Source organism: Labrus bergylta, chromosome 11 (genome assembly GCF_963930695.1).
Source record: "Labrus bergylta chromosome 11, fLabBer1.1, whole genome shotgun sequence".
In the NCBI taxonomy this organism is placed as follows: domain Eukaryota; kingdom Metazoa; phylum Chordata; class Actinopteri; order Labriformes; family Labridae; genus Labrus; species Labrus bergylta.
This window is the reverse complement of record NC_089205.1, coordinates 25,803,453-25,830,361: the sequence shown is the minus strand read 5'-3', so window position 1 is coordinate 25,830,361 and position 26,909 is coordinate 25,803,453. Positions and strand designations below refer to the sequence as shown.

Here is a 26,909-nt window from a genome sequence, read left to right as displayed (position 1 = left end):
TGATTTATATTATATTTAAGTGTGAAAAATCACATATAAAGACTTTAATCCTGCAGGAAGTTTCTACATCCAAACTAGCTGTTGTTTTGACTTGTTGGTGCCAAACTCTGCTCCTCATAAGTGCATCATGTTTTGTCTCCCACCCAGCTTGCCATGTAATAAATTTACTTACACAAACAATCTCTTTCCCCAAGAAACATCCTTACTCTTCTTCTCCACATATTTCTCTCTCTCTCTCTGTTCTTACTCAGGTCTACCCTTTTTACCAAACCAGCACATACAGAAATAGAAAAACCAAGAATGTATTTGTGTGTTTGAGTGTATTTAAATAAACACATTTGCTTATGTGTGGGTTAGGGGGTGAGCCGAAACTGTGAACGTGTGTGTGTGGATGTGTTTGGGAATCTCACACTGAGCTATTTCCCTTTGATTGTCCTTGTTTCCCTTAGCATTTCTTTCCTTATGTAAGATAAATAATTCAGGCCTCCAGAGGCAGAAAGTGGGGGAGAGAATATTCATGGAAAAAAAAAATGAAAGAGTCATGAGCCCCCGACTTCCTCCGTGTATTGTTTTTCAGGGAGGCAGAGAGCACAAAGGCGGCATTTCCCCTGTAGTGGTGCGTAAACCCCAGCCCCACTGCAGAACACACACACACACACACACACACACGCATACATACAAACCAGCTCACATCAGCTGTGTGCAGCCTAGACGGGAGATTGAATGGCTGTATTTGCATTTTGCCCAAAGTGCTTGGCAAACACAAACTCTCTTGTTATCTCTGGTGTGTAACGGGGATAATAGATTACATCTTTGTTAAATATCAATAAGAAGAAGAAGAAGAAAGGAGGAAAGAGAGAACAGCAGGTTTGACAGAAGAGCACCTTTATCTATTCAGAAAAAATAGTTTGATAACTGAATTGATTAAATTAAATCTGTCAACCACCAGTCACACAGATTCAACCCTTAATAACTGTTTTAGATTTCCAACGTGGTTTGCTTTCTCTCCACAGCGAGTATTGGATTAGCTGTGTTTTCTCTATTGAACGACTTAGCACCTCAGGCTTTCTGCTAATACTACCCCCCCCCCCCCCTCCCCTCCTCCTTTACAGCGTTTGCTGAGGTGGCCATTCAAGTAGAAATGTTGCAGCCCAAGCGCTACCAAAGGGGAAAACACAGGCTTGCTTAAAATATCAAGCCTTGTTTTTTTTTTTGTTTTTGCCTGCAGCGTTTTTCATCTCATCAAGGATGCTGTTATTGAACCTCATTTAAGAATCTGATATCACACTGGCTTGGTCGCCTCTGCGTGTGACGTCTGTTATCTCAATGCCAGGTGGTCGATGCCTTTTCACCCAGAAGCTGTCTCAATCCTCAGTTAGCTCATTATTCTCAAAGCGGCTTGTGAAAATGATTGGCGGGTAAGGCGATAAGAGTCTTATTCTCGTCTGGTGACACTTCTTTCAACATCAGACTCAGGGAGAGGCAAGGCACAAGAAGTTGAAAAATCCAAGGGGCACTAGATAGCCATAGCGGTTACATCATGTGCCCCGTAGATGTTTTTTTTTGTGTTGATCTTGGAGACGCCACTGGGACAAAGTGATAAGTCCCCTTTGCTGATCCTGTCCTCTACATGTGTAAGCACTGTTTCATAATCTGAAAGTTAATTCTGCTGTCTTTATCAGTCAAACAGTGAACCTTTATGTGGAAAATATGTTTTAAAAAAGACTATAGGGCTGCTGCATGCTTTCATCTGACCCAGTGGCAGAGGTCACAGGCATTAAAAATAACTCAATCTTAAAGTCAATCTTTCTCTGATGGTCTGTTTACTAGGTCACATGCAGGCATCAGTTGAATATGAGTCTTTTTCATAACAAGTTTAAACGAAACTTGAAGAATGGGTGCTGTTCCTATGATTGAAGGGGATTAGTTTTGGTGAAACATTTAAACGGGGTAAGGTGAAAAAAAAGCAAAATCCCTGCAAGGGAAAACACCACATAAAACATTAAAGGATAGAAGATAGAAGCCATAAAGCCTTACTTCGCAATCCAAATCTTTATTAAAACCCAACATTTTCAGCATGTAGGGTTCAAGCTCTGTGATTGCTTTTGTTTTATGGAGAGACAGAGATTTTAAAACTGTTAAAATACAAACAGCTAAGGGCTCCAGATAGGCTTGTAGTTATTTTATGCACAGAGCCTGTAGTCCTCGAGGGGGCCCACCGTCGACTCCAAACCCTCGGCACTTTACCGCACGTCAATCCATACTCTCCCAATGTGAGGCACGTTCCCTCTGAAATAGATTGCCAAGTGCAGGTTAAATGCACCTTCAACAACAGACTACACAGACCCAAATACTTAAAGCTGAACTAGAATTCTAAAATATGAATGTTTTTTTGACTGTTTTTCTTTCCAGGATGGGGGACTTTCTGTTGTGTGTGCGTGTGTGTGTGTGTGTGTGTGTGTGTGTGTGTGTGTGTGTGTTCTTAAGCACAACCATTGTTTACATGGTTTTCCTGTTTACTACGTGTAAGGCTGTTTTGTATTTGTCCATTTTTCCTTTGTTCAAATATTTTGTGGATTTGTATTGTTCATAAAAGGGCCTAAAGAGAAAATACCCCAGCAGTGCTCAGGGAGTAAACTGGTCTGTCTTCAGAAACCAGTCCAGCCCCAATGCCTCTTGTTCCCAACCCAAGTCTCTACAGACTGAGCTACAGCTAACCTTGTATCTGTTAACCCGAGAATCGAATAAAGACTGAAAGACATTGATGAAGCTGGACAAGGACACATTTAACTGTTTTTTTTTTTTTTTTTGGGGGGGGGGGGCAGATGACCTAGTTGGCTCTTTTCCTATATGTCATTACCCACTCTATCCCCCCGGTTTCCTACACTCTATCCCCCCACCGCCTCCCCCAAAAAAAAATCTGCAAAAGGGTTAACTGTATTAATTAACGATGTTTACCATCAACACTATTCATACACCCACACAACATTTGTTGAAAATTGCCTTTGAGTGAAACTGTCCTCAAGTTTAACTTAAAAATCTCCATAATACAACAACATGTGAGTGCAGAAAAAGCTGTTAAAGATATCCTAAAGGTGAGGTCAGTCATATTAGTGTTTTTTAAATCTCGTCACCTGCATTTCAAAGTTGAAAAACTAGAAACAAGAAATGAGACTGCAGGTTTTACTGTCCGTTCTTATTATTTGTGGTCAAAACCTCAGTCATAGCAGAGGTCTGACAACATTGATTGTGTATTTTGGGAACAATATCAGTGTCACAAGAACAAAGATGAACATTGGTCTTACCCTGAGCTATATCATTAGTGTCCCCATCTCCATCCCCCACCTAATCAATTCTTCTATCTCTTCCCCTGCCCTTTACTCTGCATGCTCCAGCTAAGAAGTAAACAGAGATGAAGATGGAGACAGAAGCGGGAGATGGAGGCATTGGCCGATTGAGAGAGAAAATTGAAGACTAAAGGGGAGAGGACGAGAGAAAAGGGAGGAGGATCCAAAAAAAAAAGAGAGTGATGGGGGAGGATGTGCTGAGAATAAGGAGAGTGTATTGATCCCTGCTTCATGATGGACTGAGAGGATGCTTGTCACTCTGACAGCCAAAGACAAATGGAGCATCAGATGAACAGATTTGTGGCTGTGCTGAATAACTGGAAAGCACAGAACACAAGATCAACAAAAACAAAACAAAAAAACATGCCTAAAGGTTAAACCTTCTGGAGGGGAGGGTGATTCTAGCTTAGAGCAGAGCACCTCATTAAATACTCAGGGTAAGCCCTGTGGATTGCATTGATTGCTGGTGTCCAGCAATGCTTGAGCTTCATAGCTTGGCCTCCTCTAAAAGAGGCGAAATGAGCGTGAGCCTGGAGCAGGGATGATTGTTTTTTGCATCTTGAGTCTATTTCTGACTAGAGATCTTAATGTGGGCTGGCCCAGGCAGCTTAAAGTGGGTCATAGGGTGAAGCAGGCATGAAAGGGCTGACACTAAGTGGAGTCATCCTTGCTGGGGGGCATATCACTGCCTTCGCTCTGGTACATACACACACACAAAGCAAATGCATAACACCAACCCCCCTTGTTCTCCACCTCCCTTGGTTATTTTTCGCAATACATTTCTGTTTTGATGGCTGCCTTCGTCCATTTTTTTGTGTTTGCCTCAACACGATTTAAATCTCACACTTGCACCTTTCAGCACACTGCGGATATTACATTTGCAGCTTGTCCAGAATCCTAATATCCATTGGCATCCAAATAAACACACACATTTGTGTTGCTACAGCTAACCTTAACCCTCCCCTGTTACATCCCATAGCATTAAACCCAATCACACTTCCAACCCAAAATCAAGCCCTGACCTTACTAATCCTCTTAAAAGAGGAAGAAAAGGCAAATGTCTTTACGCAGCATATGTGCGTTCTTCCCTCTGTCCTTAAGAGGACCTCAGAGTAATTAGAAGAAGCTCAGGCTCACACCTAACAGGCTCTAGGACCCAGTGTATCTGCCGTATTAAGGTAGCAGAGCTGAGAAAAGGCAAAAAAAGGGAGAGAGAGAGACGGAAAGGAGTAGAGAAGAGGGCTGCATTTGGAAAAGTCAGAGAAAAAGCTGAGAGTGGCAGAAGAAAGTTGACACCACGTAAGATGAACTGCAACCGCAACGAGGATTAATAAAAGACCTTCTCCTTCCAGAGAGGAGGAGAGAGCAAGCCGAGGAGGATGCGAGAGGAGCTGCTGTGCAGAGGGGAAGGGGAGTCTTTGACAAAGCATGCACAATCCTGATGCCACCCTGCACAGGTGTACGGGTGCATTTGTACGCGTCCACAGCCGAATCAGCACAGCTCGACGGAGGGGAAAACTAGTTTGACTGACTGTTCATAAAAACACATGTGGGATACACAATCTGGTCACATTTTAGACAAAAAGGGGATACTCACTAACACACACTTCTTCTGCACATGCCCACGGTAATCGAAAGCCATCAGTGGATCCGTGTGTGTGGCAGAATCCTGTGGATGCAATAACTGGGACGCTGGATCTTCTCGTTTCTTCTCGGAGGACTCATCCCGAGGAAAGCTCCAGGTTCTGACGTGAAGGTGAGAAAGCAGATATAAACCATGAACAGGGACGAATATACTGCATTTAATTTGACGGTTTTTTTGTGTGTTTTTGTCTCTTTTGACAATTTAACAATGATTCAGATTATGTCCCCTTTCTGTTGTTGTCTCCTTCCCACCTCATCTCATCCCTCACTGTGGCAGGGGTACGGAAATAGGCTATAGCCTGCATGGGGAATTTTAGAAGATTAACATTTAAAAAGCAATAATATGCACGTAGGCCTATACGATCCTTAATTTGAACCTTCTGGTTTACCATAAAACTGGTATTAACTGTAATAAAAATGATTTAAAGCAGCAAACACGTTCATCTTTGCTCCTTTCAGATCCTACACATCAATAAAAAAAATGCTCACAGAATTTTAATTCTGGATATTTATTGAGTACACCTAGTGTTAACAATGAGGTTAAAAAAAAACATTTGTTATTAATAATAACATAAATCCTGATTAATGATGGCCAAGTGAATATGATTATCAGTATCTCAAATGTGCATATTCTGAAGGAACAGGAATAGGAAAGGTATAGAGGTACCAAAAATGGGACCATGTTGCCAGCTAGTGTAGGTATGGTAACTCTAATCCTAATCCTTCTGGCTAATAATTTATTAACTGTGAGGTGCTGACAACCTCTTGGCAGAAAGCTTCGACATCCAAATATGTCACCAATAGTCACCAAAAGAATAGTATCAATAACATCAAATGTATAAAATGTTTACACTGCTCAATTCTCTGCTCAAGGTGATGTTGCAGTTTGCAGCAAATGCATCTTTTCTTCAGAAATGATCTATGTCAAGTGTGATTTGCATTTCAGTACTGTAGTTCTGACATTTAAAAAAAAAGATTTTAACATGCAGGCTAATATTTTGAAAGTTGGATTTATTTATTCTGTTTAGGAGTCAGAATCGGTTTCTGAACAATTAAGACATATTAACCGCTCAGTCACAGTAGTGACCTGAAAAAGAGGACCAGATTGTTATCAGATTCGTTGCAGCAGGAGACCTCTTCTGCTCTGAGTATTCCTTAAAATGTAAATTAATATCTCTAATTTGCATGTAGATTTTTGAAATATTGAATGGAGGCTGTGCTGCGTCAGAGTAGAACAGCAACAACAACAAAAACCTCTTTTTCACAAACACACACAGCTCTGCTCCAATGTTCATGTTTGTGTATTGCTCTGCTGTAAGACAAGCCGGGAGTGCTGTAATACAAAACCACGCTTTCCTTATGCAGCAATAGTGAAGCCGGAAAAGGACCGCATCCCCACATTTTCATCTTTTGTTATGTTTTTTAAAAACTTGAGGTATGGAAAGCTTTCTGTGGAATCCATTTGGAAGATCAGTTATTTAAGTGTGAAATCTAAAATGTGTGTCAGGATGAGGTAGGAAAAGAGACATTTTGAGTCCTTTCAAAGGACATGCAGGGTGAGCTTTCCTGATTAACAGCAGGTGTTTTCCTTACTCTTACCACCCCTGTGCTGTACAGTGCTGTGTGTGTGTGTGTGTGTGTGTGTGTGTGTGTGTGTGTGTGTGTGTGTGTATGTGTGTGTGTGTGTTGTAAATTAGATGCCAACACATATGCCCTCCCTCTGTGGTAATGATCATGAGACCATGTAATACATCATTGCTCATGTAAAGATCTATGGGGGGCTAATTACCTCACTGAGCTCAGTCGCTACATACGTACCATAACACACACACTTGTTTTGGTTATTTGTGAGGACACTGTATTGATTTGTGTTTGTTAGAGAAGACTTTTATTGACCTTAACCATAACTGGCACTTTCAAAGTTTAATCCTGAACCCCAAACTTAGCCTGAGTACTCTTTTAAGATTAAGTAAACACAAGTAATTATGTGTGTGAACAGATTTTTGAAATTAGTACCAGCACTCTCCCTCTCTCTCTCTCTCTCTCTCTCTCTCTCTCTCTCTCTCTCTCTCTCTCTCTCTCTCTCTCTCTCTCTCTCTTTCTCTCTCTCACACACATACACACACACACACACACCACACACACACAGTGATAAACACATGCAGGCACACATAACTCATAACACAACCGGGCTGATATTAACACAGCGTAGATCAGTGGTTCTCAGCTGGTGGGTCGGGTCAGATGAAACCTACAGCCTTGATATTGCACCTGTTAACTATTTGTTCGGCATTATGGCTGTTTTTTAAAATCATGTCATGGTTACACATACATTAGCACAGACTTAAATAACTAGAATTAGACGTTTTAAAAAATGTATGTGGTGTAAAATAATGGACCCACATACTTATCTTATTTTTCAGTTTTGGCCGTCATTTTGTGATTGAAACAATGAAGGATTATCGCAGCGTGTTGAAAGTTTTAACAAAAATGAACTATCTCAAGTAATTATTACTTGGACTAATCATTGCCTTTGTTTATTTTTTGTAATTAGTTAGGATGACGACGTGCAAACACTTGAGGTTTGTTTAAAATCTTTCTACACGAATGTCTGTTTTGCATTTTGTAAATATGCACTTTTTTGTAAGTTTAGTCATCAGATCTGAGGAATGAAACTGGTGTAAATCGTGCAAATCCTGACGGACAAAAATGATTGCCGTATATGCGGATCAAATCAAATCTCTTCTGTGATACATGCGCTGTTTGTTACATGTGTATACAACGATCAGCTACCTCATCTCACATGTTGAAATGCTTTTAACGCAGACACATCCGCATGCATCCATAGATACATGTAAACCCGGGGAGAATAGCAAACTGAGTTGCAGCTGTAAAAGACACTGAAGCACATGTGACACACGCACACACATACATAAGCTCATGCATGACTACACAAACAACAGAAAAGTTCAAGTCAGTCGCACGCGTATGTCCCATGTGTGTCGACAGATGCACATAACAGAACACTGCAGAGATCCATTTTCAACATATTGCAGATCCTCATTTCATGGGCCTCGTTGCACACAAGCACTATCTGTGTGTGTGTGTGTGTGTGTGTGTGTGTGTGTGTGTGTGTGTGTATGTGTGAGTGTGTGTAAGTCAGCTTATGTATGTGAGCATGTAGGAGGTAGGGGAATGGAGCGTTTCACAGGGTTTGTTTTCTATTTTACTGTCTGAAGGGGGAAGATGATGCAATGCTGCAAAGGAGTGCATGTGTGTTTATGATTGCATGTGTAGGCATGTGTTGGAAAATAAATTACTGTGTGTGTGTGTGTGTGTGTGTGTGTGTGTGTGTGTGTGTGTGTGTGTGTGTGTGTGTGTGTGTGTGTGTGTGTGTGTGCAGTGAGAGCAGACACACAGTCCACTACATAATGCGCTAACACTGTCAAACACACATTCTGCACCGGGGGGGTGTTCAAGTTAACCCAGCGCCTGGCGTGACTGCACTCATTTGTTATTATAGGGTAATTCTGAGGAAATTATCCATCCTTTGCTGTTTAATGTGACAGTAACACATCCTTACTGGAAGGCATGGCTGCGCTAGAATTATCCCATCTAGTTATTATCAACCTTAGCAGAGGAACAGAACTGAAATGGCAAATTAGCCTCTGCTTCATTTATCCTGCAGTGAGCACTCCACTCAATGGTGAATTTGTTTCCATAGGAACATGATGTTACTTTGGGCTTCACGAGCTGTGCAACGCACTCTACATCTCAGCCTGTTTTTTTTTCCGCTTATCTTTCCTGTTCCGTTTTTTTCTCTGCTCTTGTAAGACACTCCACACAGATCAAGGAACAGAGACGGCGAGCAAGAAAAGCCTTTGGAAATCAAATCAACAGGGACATTTAACCCCCACTTGGCTTTTCAGATTTTTGTTTGACATAACTCAAAGCCTGCTCTGGTCTTATCAGCCTCGACATCGCTGTTCTTCAAGATGTCTTTTTCATTAGAGACTGAGCATGTGCAGCTCCAATTTCCTGCAGCCACTATGCCATTTCTTTTCTTCTTGAGTTTCACTGATCTGCATCTCTTCAATCTGTGGCAGCTGAAATAGTACAGCAATTACGTTTATCTGTGTTTGTGTTCATATGCTGAGAGACAGAATCAGTGTGTGTGTGAAAAAACACAAGAGTTACTGATATTCTACAGTGTCAGAGTCAGCAGCAGGAAACTGCTTTGCAGCAGGGATTTGGTTGCACATTTCCATATCTAAAGAACAAGAATTCTTTTCTTGCAGCAAGTCAAATTAAACCCATGTTTTAAGTTTAGTACAGTGACTCTGCAGAAAGTATTGGCTTAATGTGAAAAAGGTAGGGAGTTTGATCAAAAAACTGAAGAAGAAGGGTAAGAAACTGGAGCTGAGTGAATGTGTGGTTGTGTGTGTGCATGACAAAGCATCAGACTTAAAAGGAGAGAGATAGGGGAGGGAGAGAAGAGTAGCTCTTCTAAAAGTGTTGGCGGTGATTTGCAGCGGCGTCCTTGCAACCTTCCCTCTACCTGACTGGATGTTTTATGAGCGTTGAAGAATCAGAAAAAGAGGCAGGCTTATAATACAGCTGACAGAAGTCTTTTTATGGTGGATAGGCAGAGGTGCAGGGAGGGAGGGAGGGGGGGTGGGGGGGGGGGGGTGTAATAAAGCTGAGTGCATCTCTCCTGAAATGAAGCTGCAGCGATCTGGAGGAGAGCAGAATAGAGGGAGAATGCTAAAGAAGTGCTACACATGTAAGTGTGTGAGTGACCACTGTATGTGCTTTACTATGCACCATATGTCCAGCTGTGTGTGTGTGTGTGTGTGTGTGTGTGTGTGTGTGTGTTATGAGGGGGAGGCAGTTTGCTGGGAGCTGTTGCTGACGTCAGTGTGTTGAACGATCACTCAGCTTGTTCAGTATGAGAAGCACTAGCCCCACATAAATGGGTGGGTGAAGGAGGAGGTGAGTGGAGGGGGGTTTGCTCAGAGAGGCAGTATCAGCGCACAGAGAAGACTGCAACCCTCAGCACCATGTGAGCCCAAAGACACCCAATTATTCTCTTCTTTTCTTTTTTTGCCTGTGCTGTGCAGTGAAGCATGCAACAACGAGCCAACGAGTGCCTTCATGCCTGTGAAGCACGCTGCCATGCAGAATGAATACTTACTGATGAGATATTATGTAGTTAGTTGAAATAACACTTTCAGATGCATCCCACCCAGAATGAAAATACCCTTCACACACTACACAGAGGCTTCTTTTTTTCATCTCTTCTCACTTGTCAGCTCACACAGCAGCCTGTCTCCACCTCTCAGTAGTGCGCTAATTTTAGATGTTCTCGGTTTGGGATATATGAAAGTCAGTTGTATAAGAATTTAACTACGTCCTCTGACACTTCTGGGTTATGTTTTAAGTCACTTATCGCGTCTATGTTATAGGGTAATCAGGTGCATATGTCCAACGCGCCATCCACTTCCTAAGCTGCTTATCTTTGGGCGCTGGAGCTTATCCCAGCATGCCGTAGGTGAGAAGTAGGGTAGGCTACACTGTGAATAGGTCAACTTTTATTCTGTCACCATACCTTTACATCAAGCTGATTAGATTTTAAAAAACAATGTCACGTCAAATTTGTATGACACAAGGTCAAAATTGAAACCACATATGTGATGTCGTTTATAAATATCTGTTAAAAATCTTCAATGCCTGAACAACTGATAACAAGTGAATTTTTCCTTCTTTATCATATGTCCGTCAGCAAACAAAATCTGTTCATTACAGACACTACACGGGCTTTCTACTTCTTTATCAGCCATCATTGAGTTGTTTTATCCCCCACAGTTTTTCTCTGTTGTGATATGATGGTTTCTATTATTATCAGTGTGATGTTGACAACCGCCCATGCAAAATAGTTTTAGGACATTCTCTAGCTCGTTTACCTCTTCTTGTTTATCAGTGAAAACTCTCAAATATCTTGTAATTTAGACTTTGATTTTTGCTCTGAAATAATATATAAGACAAATAGTTTCCTGCATTGCAACGTTTAACAAACCAGTGTGGTATTGTTCGGTCATAACAAAAAGCATAAATACAGGGTAGTGACAACTGCTGTGTAATTTGTAAACTGTCATTTAAAAAGAGTTTTATCTGAGAGAATTAGAAGTGATTGAAGGTTTACTGCCAAACCAGCCTCTTGATGCGTCTGCTCTGGTTTACGACACTTAACAAGAGGGACGCATTTTTTTTGATCCACACTATAAACAATATTGATGTTTTGAAATTCATAACCGCTGGATAAATTCCTGGAAAAAGTGTGCTTTGCATGTTAGATAATTGTTCGCTTAGTGTGGACAGTAAGGCACTTTTTAATAAGCCACTGCACACCTGAGAATAAGTGTTTACTCGGCTGTGACTGATAATGTGGAAATAATTGATATGACTGGTTTTAACAGTTGAATTTGTTTCTCTGTGTTGTAAGTGATAACTAGATGGAGGGGTCCAGTGGTACATACCTCGCATTAGTTGAATATTATCATCGCATCGGTCCTCTTTGCTGTGAAGCATTCATAGCATCTCCAGTGACTCACAGATTAAAAGAGCAGTTTAATCCTTTAAATCAAAATAACTGTAGAAGAAAAGAAAGATTTTTGATCAACCCAAATGGTCTTAATCTATCACACGGTGATTTTATATTCCATATAGTCTCCAGTATCTCAAACTGGTGTAAAACTGTAGTTAAGAGCAGCTTTCTCAATTAATACAATAGTTGGTAATACAATGTTTATTACATGTCCATTTTGATAATCACAATATTTGTACTCGACTTCCACCTGGAGAAAAAAAAAGATGTTCACTGTTAAGCAAAACATTTGTTTTTAGGTTAATATTTTGTTTAAAGCTTCTGTTATAAATATGATAGAATGATTGTTATACCGAAAAGAGCAATTCACCAACACCAGTTGCAAGCTGTAGTGATAAATCCCCCCCCTCCCCCTTTTTCTAAAAAAAATAAAATAAATGTAACAATCCCGAAGGCTCCAAGACACAACTTGCAGCGAGTACATTTATTTTCCCATGTGTGCTCGTGAGCATAATCTCCATAGGCAACATTTCAAATCAAACTCTGCTCCTGTGAAGTTATTTATAGTGATCTATCGACGCCCACGGTGAGATTCCCAATGAGAGTCTTGGCTCTGGGAATTTCAAGCTGAAGTGGGCCGCAGAAAAAAGAAAATTTGAGTCAATAAATAACAACATGACTTTCTTTCTTTTTACTGCTCGAAGAGCCCTAGACAACTTTTTGTCCGTTAAACTGATATTTGTCACCATGTTAAAGACAAGTTATCTCAGTGACAAAGGTCAGAAGTGTTATATAAACAGTGTATATAAACAGTAATGGTCACTTTGCGCATATTTCTTGTGTCTGGTTAGGTTTAGGGGCGATATTAGAGTCGCTTGGAGCCCTAGGCAATAATCACTTTACTCCTCTTCCTCTTTTTTTCCTGTTCCTTTCTGTCTCTCTCCCATAGATTGATAATTCCTCTTCATTTTTACTGGTTGATTTCATTGATAAACTTTGGTCTTCACAAGAATAATGCATGCAGCGTCTAGCAGGGAAAGAGAGCGAGTGCTGTCAGGGAGGTTTCCTACTGGAGTTTAAAAAAAAGAAATCACATTTTTGGCCACTGCTTTGGTTTAATTTTGTGAGCCCTCGGGGGGGCCCCCTCCAGGTCTGGGGCCCCAAGTAGTGGCCTGCCTTGCCTGTTGACAAGCAGCGCCTCTGCATATAGCCTTGGTAACATAAAGTATGTGAAGAAAAGAACCTCTCTGGTCCAGTGTGCATCCTTAGTAACACACTATCCTTGGTAAACAATAAAAAAAGTGCTGTGTGCAGAGAGTGTAAATATTGTGAGTGACCTTGTTTTTTTCTTCTTGCAGACCTCCTTGTCCTCATCTGAGAACTGGATCGAGAGCTGCCTGACTTCTCTGACGTCTGTCCTGAATGAAACCTTTTAAAGCTGGATGGAGTACATTAAAAACACACGTCCCAGAGGAGCACTGCTGTGGCATTCAGAAAACCCAAAGCCAGAAATCAACACCGAAGGACTTTGATTTCTCCAGTATTGCTTCCTGCTGAAACAACAGAGGAACAGGCGTGTTGGCAGGCCCGCTGACCTGCGGATGTGCACCATAGGATTCTATTTCTGGAGCCTCGTTGCTTTTACAGATTAACTGCCCTCAATTATGGCCCCAATCCTTTCATTGCGCCACTAGTTCGACTGCCGCTGGAGGTTGTACATATTCAAGCTTCAGAAAAACGCCACTGTGCATCCGGCCAGTCGTTTGAGGGCGACTACCTTTAGACTGTTTTAAGAAGTGGTGGCTGAGCACTTTTTTCAGATGCCTACAGAGGAACAAATATATCACTATATGTCATGACAGCTTGAGAGTCATTTTTTGTTTTTCTCCGTGTGACAGTTTCTCAACTTACAAGTCGTTGCACATTTCATCCAGAACAGTGAAAGGGGAAGATTGGTATTTAATGTTTTCCCTCCAATACCATGACTCTATGCATGAATTAATACTTCATCTTTTTTTATTTGCAACTTTCCATGAGGGCAAATCAAACTAAAATCCCATTGCCACGTGTTTTCATTGGCCTGTCTTGGGCTAATCAAGGTCTTCTATCATCAGAATTGAAATTTCCATTTTGCATGAGAAAGAAAATAGCTAACATTAGCATATTCATGAACACTGACGGGGCTCAATCAAACGAAATTGAAGACATTGGGAAAAATCCTGAGCCATCAATCCTGGGAACAAAATAGCTCATGACATGTGAGGAAAAGAGGCTCTCGGATCTACCCGCGCAACTTCAGCGCATCCCATAGCACGCAGGACACATTAAGGATATTCGCTCATAAAACCTGGCATGTGTTAGTGACCTCTGACCCAAAGGCTAAGATAAAAAAAAAATTAAGAACAGGATTAAAGATGGATTATCAGTGAAACAGTAAAATCTGCAAAGCAGCTGAGACTCTTCTGGGAGGTGCTCTGCAGACCAATTTGTAGATTACTTTGTGTTGTTGATGTGGTGGTCTCCTGTGTGTTGGGTGTTAAAAGATAGGGATGGAGAATCTAGATGAGCTAGAGCACCCTCTTCTGGGAGAAGGACACAATGACAACCGGGCGTCCGGGCCAGGGCCTGGGCCTGGGGCTGGACAGGCCCCTGGTGGGATGTTTAAGGGCTACTTGGTAAAATGTGAGGAGGACATGGCCTACCCTCCTTTAGCGTGGAGGAGCTATTGTGGACATCCTCCTGAGCTTCAGCAGCAGCAGCTACTGGACCCCTGCTCCTTACCTCGCACACTGGAGTCCTATTATCCATCAGCTCCGATCTGGGGCCACACAGACTCCCTGCTCAGCAAAGACTACCTGGAGACCACCTTCGTGGACATCCGGCCGGGCTCCACACTGGAGAGGAAGCTGCTGGCTGAGACGCAGGACTACAACAGTCTGTCTTACAGCATGGACGATGAGGATGACCTGCTTCCTGACTCTGACGTAAGACTGACAAAATGCCTGGAATCTTCTTTTCACATTTTAACATTAAAATCAACACATTACAAATTGTAAAATCTAACAAACATCCCCCCCAAAAAAAGAATGAATATTTATTTTCTCCATCAAACTGATTTGTCTATTCAGGAACATCCAAAACTTCAGGACTAGGCAGTACTTTATCCCCCATTGTGTCAACAATAATGAAAAAGTACCAGTATGATAATCTAGAGTCCAAGGGATGTGTTCCAATATATATTATCCAACCAACAGTGCAAACTTGAAATAACAGAAAGACTGCAAGTCCTCACCTTGGAGAATCAGAGTCAGGTGAATTGCTTAATGAAGGGCTGAAAAAAATGGTAAATCAACAAAAGAGCTGAATAATCATTATCTGTCAGTTGACTTCTAGTTTCACCTCTTCCTCCTCAGAGTGACTCTCATATTCACGGAATCTGGGAGCCCAGGAGAAACTTAATATAGACATATAAGCAATATATTTCAGGGTATAGGCAGCAATTGAATGATGACTGTGAAGAAGGTAGATGACATGAAGCTCGTCTGCTGCTGCGGTGCAGGTAATGACACTACAGTAGTGATGGAGGATGCCAGCTCTATTTCATAGATGACTGAGCAAAGCCCGGCCTGGAGTGAAATGTAAATGAGCCCATGTGATGTGTAAAGAGTCGACGTTAGTATGTATATGCTTTAAGAAGCTGTGGGTTGTTTAAAATGATTTGAACAATCGTTTAGAGGGTCAAATCAAAGGTTCAATCACCTGCTGTGGACTTAAAGGCTGAAGGCCGTCTTACTTTGATTTAGAGCCTGATCAAGTGGACACACACATAGCAGCACCACACACCTCATTAAAATCTAGAGCACTTCGCTGCCACAAAGCTCACCCTGAAAGTCTTTCTCCACGAGGGCAAAAGAACACAACAGCGCACAAAATAACGTTTTTTTACAAGCTCATTGTGAATGCTGACGGTCGTGCGGTGATGCAAAGTCGCCGGCCTGTGGGAATAAAACCTTGAAGTGACCTCAACGAACCACAACGCCACATCTCCTTCTCCTTTGTTTCACTTCAAACGTTTAGTTTAAGGACTGAAGATGCCCTCCTCCCCTCCCTCCCAACCTCTTTATCGCTTCATGCTGAATTTTTCACTGTGAGGCTGATCACAGTATTGATTAGCTCCTAAAGAGATGACTTCAGGAGTGTCCAAGCCTCAGTGACTTTATATATATATATCAGCAGGATATGTATCTGACATTTGGCTAAATTCAGGAGTTTCCTTCTCCTATAGCGATCAGCATTGCTTCACAACAACAGAAAATGCTGAAGGAAGATCACTCCTAATATATGAGAACAAGTCAAAAACAAGACTGCTCGATTCTCACACTGATCAAGTGAGAGAATTTTCTCAGACTAGCAGAACAAATGTGTGAATTTACAGTCAGAAACATTCAGTGTAACCCCTTGAACTAATCTTATTTATAATATTAGTGTACTGTAAGAGTACCTGTAAGATCTTCTTGGGTGATTAAAAGCAGAGAAAGAAAAGCTTTTTTTTCCTTTTCTTAAATCTTACAGGAGCATCTTTTTAAATTGCGTAATTATTTCACGCACAGAATAAAACGAGCTCAGTGATATGACAGGGCTGGCATGAGAGAGGAAGTCGGATTGAATACGCAGCTGTTACAAAAAAGACACGTGAGTCATGAATTGCCCGCGGTCAGCAGAGCTAGTGCACATCCAGACTAACCCCATTCAGTCACATTATCTTACCACACCAGCTAAGTCTTACAAATATAAAACGTTGACTCCGCGTGAGAGGACGTTGTCTGTGTTTGTTTGATGCATCTTCTTTTTTTTTTTTGTTTTTTTAAAGGGATAACCTAAAACTGACATATCAGCTGACTGAGTGACTAAGCTTTGATTCTTTAGGGTTGTGACGCCACACCCTTTAACCTGAGCTGAACCTAAGTGCACTCTGTTTGAATCCCAGGACTCATCCATTGATGACTTCAGTGATACAGACAGCGAGAGCAACTTCCCTCTGATGATCCCTCAGGACTACCTGGGTCTGGCCTTTTTCTCCATGCTCTGCTGCTTCTGGCCCCTGGGCATCGCTGCCTTCTACCTATCACAGAAGGTACACACACACACACACACACACAAACACACACACACACTCTGTCCTGAGCTGACACAATACAACCTGGCACTGTATTTCACAGCCAAGGGTGATTTCTTAACCTCCGCAGTGTGTGTAGACTTCCAACAGGTCAAGTGTCTAAGAGTTGAGACAGGTTGGGATTACAACTGGATTTGGAGGATTACACCAACAGAGTTTTTGAAACAACACACAGCTGAACAGGAGGAAGTTACAAAGATGTGCAGCGTTGATTTCACACGTTTGATTTATTTTTAGAATCACAGTTCTCTCTTACGACCTCCTGTGTCTTATTTTAGACTGAATGTTTGTTCAGAAGCTTTTTTTTTAGATATCTAAGTGTCACCTAGAATCACAAATCAGTGTTGATGTTTATTATGAGTAATCTTCAACCTTTCATGACTCCTCAAAAATGACCCGATCACAACTGGCACACTGGACATTGTGAACATCTTTAATCTTTAATCTTTAATCAGCTTTTTAATGGCAAAGCGCAAGACAGAAACAAGTTGTTTTTTTCTTATTTGATGTTTGATTTAGGGACGACCAATTGCCACTTAAGCCTACTCTTGATGTAAACAAAGGAATACTTGTCAAGACATTGTTAATAACAAATTATAAGGAGCATTTTTTTTTTGTATTAGTGACCCCAGTCTGTCTCATACGTGCTATCTCTTTCTTATAAGAATCATATATCCAATGCCAGAGTATATCATTTATTTTGTATGATAATGTAGTGAGGAATCTAACAAGCCCTCCTGAAAAAAAACAATATGGGATGCCTGTGGCCTAGTGGTTAGTTTGTGCATCTCATGGATAGAGGCTGTAGTCCTCCAAGCGGGCTTCATGGGTTTGAATCAGACCTGAGGCTCCTTTCCCGCATGTCATTCCCCACTCTCTCTCTCTCTCTCTCTCTCTCTCTCTCTCTCTCTCTCTCTCTCTCTCTCTCTCTTCTCGATGTCCAGCTCTGTCCACTATCCTGTGTCTAAAATAAAGGCAAAAAGGTCAATATAAAAAAACCAACACATTTATTTTTATAACACTACACAGGAATCATGCTACGTATCTGAATAATCATCACCATGCAAGCTGAAAGAAACTTCTGTCTTGACTTTTAAAAGAGTATGCTTGACCACAACAAATACTAAAAAAAATGCACATGCAGTGAAGTATTTTCCTATTACTACGTGTTATTATAACAGCTGAGAAAAATCAGCCTGAAACTGATGATACCCAGTATCAGTAGCAGGACAAAGGAAAACAGCACCACTGCAAAGAATGATGTCATCAGTCAGTATTACCACTGGCAAGTGTGGACAATCCCCAAACATCTCTATCTCCAGCCACCAGAGGCCCTTAGTGTATGCAGGCATCCTTCCAGCAGTGCAGGGGAAGAATCCCATTAACACTTTTGCAAAAGCTAACTGGCAGCTAGCTGCAAAGGCCTTTTGATCAAATCAATGGCCTTCATTAAGGTTTAATTAGAGCCATAACTAGAAGCCCCAAGGTGATAGATTTCCAATATTGTTGAGTGCTTCCTAAAACAGGGGTCAGAGTCAAAGACAAGGACTAGAGGGAGAGAGGGGAAGGGAGGAGGGGGGAAGTGATGAATGAGGCACAAGTGCTGGGTGTGATTCAGAGATGGGACATAATACAGGCTTAGTGTGTTATTGGAATGAGTGGAAGAGGAAAGTGGAGGCCATGGAGGACATTGACAAATGATGATGAATGCCCTTTCTCTCCTATTCCCCCCCCCCTCTATAATCCTTATCTCACTGTCCTCTCTCCTCCGATTCTCAGACCAACAAGGCATCGGCTCAGGGGGATTTTCAGGGGGCCAACGCAGCATCTCGCCAGGCTCTGTGGCTCTCAGTGCTCTCCATCGTGTTCGGAATCATAACGTACATCTGTGCCATCGCTGCGTTGATCTCCTACCTGTCCGGAAAACCACCGTAACAGCAACTCATCGGAAAGGAATCCCAAACACAAAAAAAATACCAGATCATTCACACATATCATGAACATCTAACACACAACAAACACACCACCTGTTTATGGAAGTTATTCACAGTCTTTGTCTGTCGACCATATCTGCTGTCATGTTTTTTATCTACACCGAGCTGGGAAAGGAAACACAAGAGGGGAGCTGCTGCAGAGATTATAATCACATCTAATTTGATTAAGGAATAATTCAGCTCGGCGGACGCCCCCACACACGTTTAGACAGATTATTAAAAGATAAGTTATGCAACATCGCTCCATATAGGATAGTCAGTGTGTTGATGTGGTTCATTTTGTCACCCGATGACTCAAGTAACCTGCCATCCTTTTAAATCTGTGTTGTAGTTGTCATTACGTGTTAGTGGTGTTAAAAGAAAAAAAAAGAAAAAAAAAAAAGTACAACAACAAATGCAGATGTTATCACAACACTGTATATATCACTGTCACAATGACATCTGATGAGTATCGAGAGGCAGTTGAGGAAGAGAGGAGATATGAGGAGATAGCTGACGGCAGAGAACGACAATGGAGTCTGCAGATTTATGAGAAGGTCGCGGCAAGGACGCAACGGCGGCTAAATCCTGATGGACCTCGCTGTAGGGGGGCCTGAGCTCGCACTGTCACTCTCAGGGGTGAAAGCTGGTGACGGTTTGAGAGATTTAGCTTTTAAAATATCAAGGGGCCAGAAGCGATACTCTCTCAGAGAACTCAGAATATCTTGCGACTGCTTTGGCCAGAATGAGAGAACCTCGTGGAAACGTTGCACATGTACTGTACATCAATCAATACATCCTGATTTTATTCAGCACCTGTTATTGTTTACCTGCAGAAAGGACTGATTGAGCTTTCTTTATGACAAGTTTGATATTTATCTTTATGTTGAAATACAGGAAAATAAAGTACATTTAAAATACATATAGTGCCATTCTGTAAGAAAATAAGTATAGAGGTGGAGTTTGGGAGCAAGGTTAAGATGGAAAACAGTGAATCTAGTTTTAGAAATAAAGGAGCTGCTTCTATATACATAGATGGGAAATGTTGACATAGACAGAGGGGCGCAGACCTGTGATGAAAAGTGCCAAAAATACGGAAGAAACTCTAAGGATGATCCTTTTATCAGCTGTTCCATTAATAGAAGCAAACCAGGCTGCTACTTCACACTCCCCAAATTTAGATTCTGCTATTTTCTCCTCATAAAAAAAAAACGTGCTACTTTGCACTCTGAGAAACTTGAAAATTAAGCTGTATCCATAAACTTATGTAAACACAATATCACCTTTATTTTCTTCTCCAAATGAGTTTGGGTAAAGTATGACGCAAAAACAAAAAACAAGAGATCTAATGCTCAGCTGTGTGATGCATGAGTCAGTAAAATCTCCTCTTCAGCCACAACAACATACATACGTGCATGGCAAGTGTGTAGTTTGTCATGCACAGACCTGCTTAGTGTTTGGCTTCAGTCACTTCCCTAACTTGGGCCTCAAAGTATTGCATCAACAGCTTTGTTAAAAGGAGAAGAAAAAAAAAACTCTGGCCGCGTTGGTTTGAGCTTAAATGTGCCATTAAACTGTGAACAGGAGATCTCCAAGTATAAATATTTTAAAAAGGACTGAACGGTGAAGTTGAGATTTTCTATTTAGATGTATAGTTTTTATAGAGTCCACAGCTTGACTTCAATTAACTCAGATCAAATCATTTGTTCTCTGCAAACTCAGTGTTGTATCAAAACTAAGCAGGATGTAGATTTTGATCACTCGACGTGGTGTTAGTAGACACACCTCTGTTATCTCAAGTGTCTGACCCTCTTCAGCTATCACTGTTGATGTCCTGTGATGCAGCTGCACCGACACACTGCATCATATAGAGTTCTGACAATCCTGAACCATCCTGTCTCCACCAGGCGTTTGTGTCAATGAAATAAAATGACCCTTTTGTTGTTACAGCAGTTACCACCCGTACTCATTTATAAAGGGAGCGATTTACGTGGATTTGACTTGACTGATCATGTCGTCTTGAGACAGGCTCTGTGCAGATGTGTCTCTTTGTACAGACAACAACTGGAAGAGGTGAAATGGACAAATCTCTCAAGGGGATAAAGGTCAAAGGCTCTGGTAAAATTAGATTTATTAATACAAGAGGTACTCCGTTTTTACCCAGTTGACATCCTTGTATTACATGTAAATATTAAACTGAGAGAAAATCCCAATAAATGCACTTGTTTGACATTCAAGGTCTCTCTTTTTATTTTACACCCCGACAGACTCAAGCTCAATGTGGTCTTCTTACAAAAAAAACAAAAAATCACATCACCCACAGCTTCACTACACACATCTGAACTGAAGAAGAGGTAGCCCAAAGCAACTTCTCAATGATTTATTACAAAATCAGTATTTGTTAAAAAAAAAAAAAAGACAAGAAAACAGAGATCATCTTCTTCATCAGAGGTTTTTGGAGTATCGACGGCTGACGGAGTCTCTGTAAAACTGGAAGATCTTCTGTGACGCTTTCTGACTGACTGCTATACACTGCTGCAGCTGTGAACGAGAAGAAGAGATCAACCCTCAAAACATGAAACGTCTGTGATATCAATACAACTGAAATCTGATGCATCAGAGATCAACACAAACATAAATCAGAAAAATGAAGTGGTATTGTTTTTACTGATGAGATTTTTACTGACCTCGTTAACTGAAAATGATCCTTTGGTATCCGACATCAACACTCGGCATTCTTTGCTGTCGATTGCAAAGGTCATCAAAGCTCGACTTTCCTGACGAGAAAGGAAAACAGAGATGATCAAACCAGCAGCAGCTCTGCCTTCACAGTGAGGACATGCAAATAATCAGAGGACTCTCCTGTGAGGTTTACTCTACTCAATAAGTCATTGAATAATAATCTACTGAAGTCTTTGTTGTATGTGGTCTTTAGTTTACCAAACACTCTGTCTGTATCAGTGAGATTTCTACAATGCTTTTTGACTCTTAAAATCGATATTTTACGAGATGAAGTAGAACGAGTTTGGAGGCTTAATTGAGCACAAAATGAGGACTAGCGAGTAGACTGGCCTAGAAAAGCGTTAAAAAGTATAACTGCAGTATTTTTGTGTCATTTTTTTTTTTACAACTCGACACACGAGGCTCATATTTACCTTTTCCTGTGCTGCTGTGGGGTCCGTGATGATTTGACCGTCTGCGTCGATGGCACAGGTAACTCCACAAAACAGGCAACTCATAGGCAGACCTGCATCCATCAGAGCCATACAGGCCGCATTCAGAGAGCAAGACAGCAGCTGGGGAACAGGTAAGGAAGTATACTCGCCAAGAAACACCATCAGGACACCATCATACAGTCTACATGTTTAATGGAGTTCACAGTGCAGCAGCAGAGAGTTTCACTGAAGGATACTGAACCGTCGTCATGTAACACCTGAAGAATGAGAGTGAGGGAGGAGCGGGGATGAAGGGACAAGAGCAGAGATGCCTCACAGGTCTCTCGCACACACTGCTCCTGCGATCGCTCCCTTACACCTGACACACACATGACAAAAAACACTGGGGTAAATACTTGACTCAGGCTGGAAACAAACTAACTCTCTTATTCCACCTGGTGGTGTGTTGGGGTATAGCAGCACAACAGAAGTAGACAAGGTGGAAATTTAAAAATGATTTGGCCTCCGTAAACCCTTAACTTTATCTTTAGTTTCCTGGGTTCCCTCACTTAGTTTAGTTTATTTGCACATTTTTTGAAAGAAGAGTCAAACAGGAAATTAAAACAAATAAAAATAAAACACATGTCCAGGTGAGGGAGAAACCCATGAGGGCTTATCTCAAAACCTCACCTTAAGAGATTAAACAGTGTCCTTAAGTTAAGTTAAAATAAAATACAGTAAAAAAAATAACAAAGTAAGAATATTTACTATCACAAATAAAATTTACCCAATTTGAAAATGACATACAAACATTGAAAACATAAAAAAATAGAGCAAAACAGGACACACAGTATGTAGACAATATAACAAAATCAGGACACTTCACTATTCACTACAAATCTTTCTGACATCAACACATTTCTGAGTCTCAATTTGTATCTAGAAAAAGACAAAAAAAAATCATCAAGTAAATAAATGTGGAAGAAGTAATCAGATCTTGTATTTTTAAATGAACAACACCAAAGTAACGTATTCTTTAAATGTCAATTTCATTCAATATTTTAGTATTTTAATGAACCAGTGTTATTTTAACTCAAATATGAGAGTCCTTTAACTGCGTGATTATCATTATCACAATAATATACTTCTGCGTATTATTTCGCTGATAGATCATTAACAGTTATTTAGTTTAATGTTGAAGCTGACTGAGATGTGGCTGATGTGCATTACTTTATATACACTTCTGTTTTTTTACCTAAACATATATTTTCCTAATTGATGCAGGGTAAAACTTTAAAGCAGTGATAGAAAGTACCTCAAAATGTTAAATGTTGTCAGGCTAGCAGTTGATTTGTAGTGACAACACAAATCAAATGGTGCAGAAATATTTATGGAGTTTAAATATTTACTCAAGCCCAACACTTGCACACAATTGTGAGCATGTGAGATGCTTGTTCCATAATTTGACTCCACGGCATCTTATTGAGTCCTCGAGATGTACGACACATTGATAGGTGTAGGTTATTGGTTTGTCTAGTTAAAAATGCTTTAAAGCTTTCTGGCAAGTTTGCGCTCACTTTAAAAATAAAGCTACTTATTTGAAGAATATTAATATCAAAGATTGTCAATATGTTACACTTCAGAAAAAACTTCACTGTAACTAAAGAAAGGCTTAAACTGAGACATAATTCAACAGAACCTAAAATCTTTAATGTTTCCACAGTAACATCACATGATCTGAACACATAGTGCCGTTTGTAGCATAACATTGTATATGAATATTATATCTGAGCTCTGCTAAGTTATTTAGTAAAGATATTAAATGGTATAACACTAACACACTTTTTCTCTTTGGGTCAATTACTCACTTGGCAGTCCAACTTTGGGCTGGATCAGCACCTCCAGCGTGGCCCGGTCGTAGATTTCCTTGCTGACTTTGACCTCGGCTGGTCCGTACACTCCAGCCAACACACTTGTGTCTCCTTCTCGTACAAACAAAAGAGAGCATTGATCAACGGAAAGTACATTATTGATCCGGGTGGGGAAATCAAGTACAACTGAAAAGCCACAGAAACATCTCTTAAGTGGACAAAAGTAACAAACACAGGAGTTAGCGGGATTATTACAGAGTCTGACCACACTGGAGAATTAAATATTTTTCTAAAAACAAGTGAAGATTGAACGCAAAGGTTTGACTTGAGTTTATGTGCTTCATTATGTATTACATGCAGTAAAGAAGATTGTGATGTTGTCACTGTTGCTCTCAATTTCGACTGCAGATTTTAGCATAATCAACCTGTTCACACCAAACAGGACTCACAACCTCACAGGTTTTTACACATTGTTGGGCGTCTTTCTTCAGGAATTAAATTCACAACACACTCTAGATTTCATGACGTGGAAACCACCTTTGAGGACATGTTTGTAGTTCTTCAAGTTCAAACGGTGTATAATTGTGTTGATGGTAGGGCTCGGCGATATGGACCAAAACTCATATCTTAATATTGATTTGCTGAATGAAGATACTCGATATATATCGATATGTTTTTTTTATTAACAGTGAAAACACATGGAAAAATAAACTACCTGTTTGTGAATTTAAAAAGGAAAATTATAAACGAAAAATGTTCCTTCAATACAATAAAAGAGAGAGAGAGGAGGAGCAGAGTCATCATCAGTGAGGTGAGGAAAAACCTGGCACCTCTGTAACGTTATTTTAATGCCACATAAACTATATCCACATTAACGATATCGTCTTACCCTACATCTTGTTTGAAAATATATCGATATATCTTAAAAAGTGGATGTGTTTCCCAGCCCTATGTTGATGGTTGACATTTTAATCACACGTCATATTATAACCCAACAAATCAATTATAATATTTGTGACAACCAAATCAAGTCCTTGAAGTGGCACCACATACGTGATCTCCTTCTTCTTCCAATTTAGGGAAACAAGATGAAGTTCACACTGTGGTGCAGGTGAGACTGTGGCCGACCCCTCTCTCACCCTGCTGCGGTCCATCAAGACCAAAAACCTCTCGCCACAGGAACAGTTTCTTCCCCATCATGAACAACGTCCCTGCCCCTCCTCCCACATAACCCCCCGACTCTCCTCAGCCCCACAGTCAGTGAAACATCAGAGTAATGGGAACGCTTTAGAGACTTTAAAAATGTATCTTCATTACATCTCTGTGAGCAGTTACACACTGAGATGTTTTCTCACACCTTTTGTACATTTTGTGTTCTTATATTTTACATTTTTAAATTATATTTTACATATTGTAATATCTTCTTATTCTGTATTATTTAAGTTGCTGTTCTGCTTTATTTCCTTGTTAATTGTTGAGCACCAAATACATCAAGTCTAATTCCTTGTATGTGTAAATGTACTTGTTAAAAACCCTGATTTCTGATTCTGATTCTGATTGGAAGAGTAGGCAGGTTCATTTATTATAATGTATTGACAGAACTACATGTACCAGATTCCATAATTGAACAAATATGACTGAATGAAGTGATGAACTACAGTAAACTGAACACAATCCAACATGTGACAGATTTGATAAAGCTCTGACTGAAGCTGTGTCTTATAAAACTTGTTTCTGCTCCCCAGACTGTTTGTCTATTGAAACAGCTTCCTCTGAAACCTGAGCAGTAAGTCAACAGATCTTAACTTGTGTAGTTCTGCTATCATTCATCATTATCTGCTGTCGTCGCATTTCTCGACCCTGCAGCGCAGAACATCGACTCTCAGACAGTTTTCACCTGGTTTAGTTACCTTGAATGAAGGACGCTGAACCGTCAGGACGAGACAACAAACTCTGTTCACATCCAAACTCCCTCATAGTAACATTTGAAGAGCCGCACACCTCCATCATGCTGCTTTCTCTGTGGGGGGAAAAGAAATGTGTATGTCGCGGTTGAATGACGTCATATGTTTTGCCATGTAGTACCTACGCGGCCCTGGTTGATGACTTTTAGGAACTAATTCGTTTACGTTACATTGATACCTCAAAAATTAATGTATATTAATTACTTCGTAAAAATGATGGGTTGAGCCACAAGGTGTTGCCGTAATAAAATTAGCCATATCTATGTTTTATTGACGTAAATTTGACGAAATTAGCGAGTTGCACTTCCTCATTGTGACCACAAGAGGGCAGTAAACCTGTTTGTTTTTATAAGGGACAGCGTAATCCGTCACCCTGTTTTACACATAGACTGTACAAATAAATAAATAATAATATAATAAATTATACATTTTACAGCGGAGCCCTAGTCTCAGCAGCGAGACATTTATAATTGTCTCTAGATGTTAATATAGTTATGAAAAAATGGGGAAATATATATATATACAGTCTATGAGGGACAAAAAATGACTAAAGTATAAATCTATGGTATAAATAAATAAATGTTGGGAGAAATGCATACAATAATGTAGAAATAAATAAATAATTAAATAAATATATATATATGCAACAATTCATATAAAAATTAATATATAAATAAATATATTCATATATTTATTTATGTATTTCTGTGTCCATGTTGTACAAGGAAAAGTAAATATGTAAATCAAGTGGGCTATCCATTACATAATTTTGAAAAACAGACAGAAGCAAATTTACTTTTCCTCTTACGACCTGGACACAGAAATAAATAGATGTGTAAATGTAAAAATACGGAAATAAATTAATAACTCAATTAATGTGGAAATGTATGCATTGATACATATATAACTGTAGGAATACGCTAATAAATAAATAAATAAATACATGTAAAAATATATAAATAGCCTTTTTCATTAACAAAGTGTATTTATTATTTATTCATTGGTGTATTGTTTTCAGCATTTATATATTTATTTCTATATTTATTGATGCATTTATTTAATTATTTATTTATCTATACATTATTGTATGCATTTCACCCAACGTTTATTTATTTATTTATACTTTAGTCATTTTTTGTCCCTCATAGTATGTTAAAGCCCAACAGCAAATACAG

General features: G+C 40.2%; 2 protein-coding genes across 2 annotated transcripts; one reads left to right on the top strand and one right to left on the bottom strand.

Moving 5' to 3' along the window:
• Nucleotides 1-4,555: 4,555 nt before the first annotated feature.
• On the top strand, nucleotides 4,556-20,981 carry tmem91 (transmembrane protein 91). The gene is made up of 4 exons (XM_020649239.3): nucleotides 4,556-5,103; nucleotides 12,954-14,579; nucleotides 16,583-16,729; nucleotides 18,551-20,981. The coding sequence occupies exons 2-4, from the start codon at nucleotides 14,145-14,147 to the stop codon at nucleotides 18,704-18,706; spliced, it is 738 nt and encodes a 245-aa protein (XP_020504895.1). The 5' UTR covers nucleotides 4,556-5,103; nucleotides 12,954-14,144; the 3' UTR covers nucleotides 18,707-20,981.
• Nucleotides 20,859-25,826, bottom strand: exosc5 (exosome component 5). The gene is made up of 6 exons (XM_065960296.1): nucleotides 25,681-25,826; nucleotides 23,768-23,881; nucleotides 22,157-22,278; nucleotides 21,900-22,040; nucleotides 21,432-21,521; nucleotides 20,859-21,285 (listed from the first exon to the last, which is right to left on the bottom strand). Exons 1-6 carry the CDS (start codon nucleotides 25,778-25,780, stop codon nucleotides 21,190-21,192), a joined length of 663 nt encoding a protein of 220 aa, XP_065816368.1. The 5' UTR covers nucleotides 25,781-25,826; the 3' UTR covers nucleotides 20,859-21,189.
• Nucleotides 25,827-26,909: the final 1,083 nt, after the last annotated feature.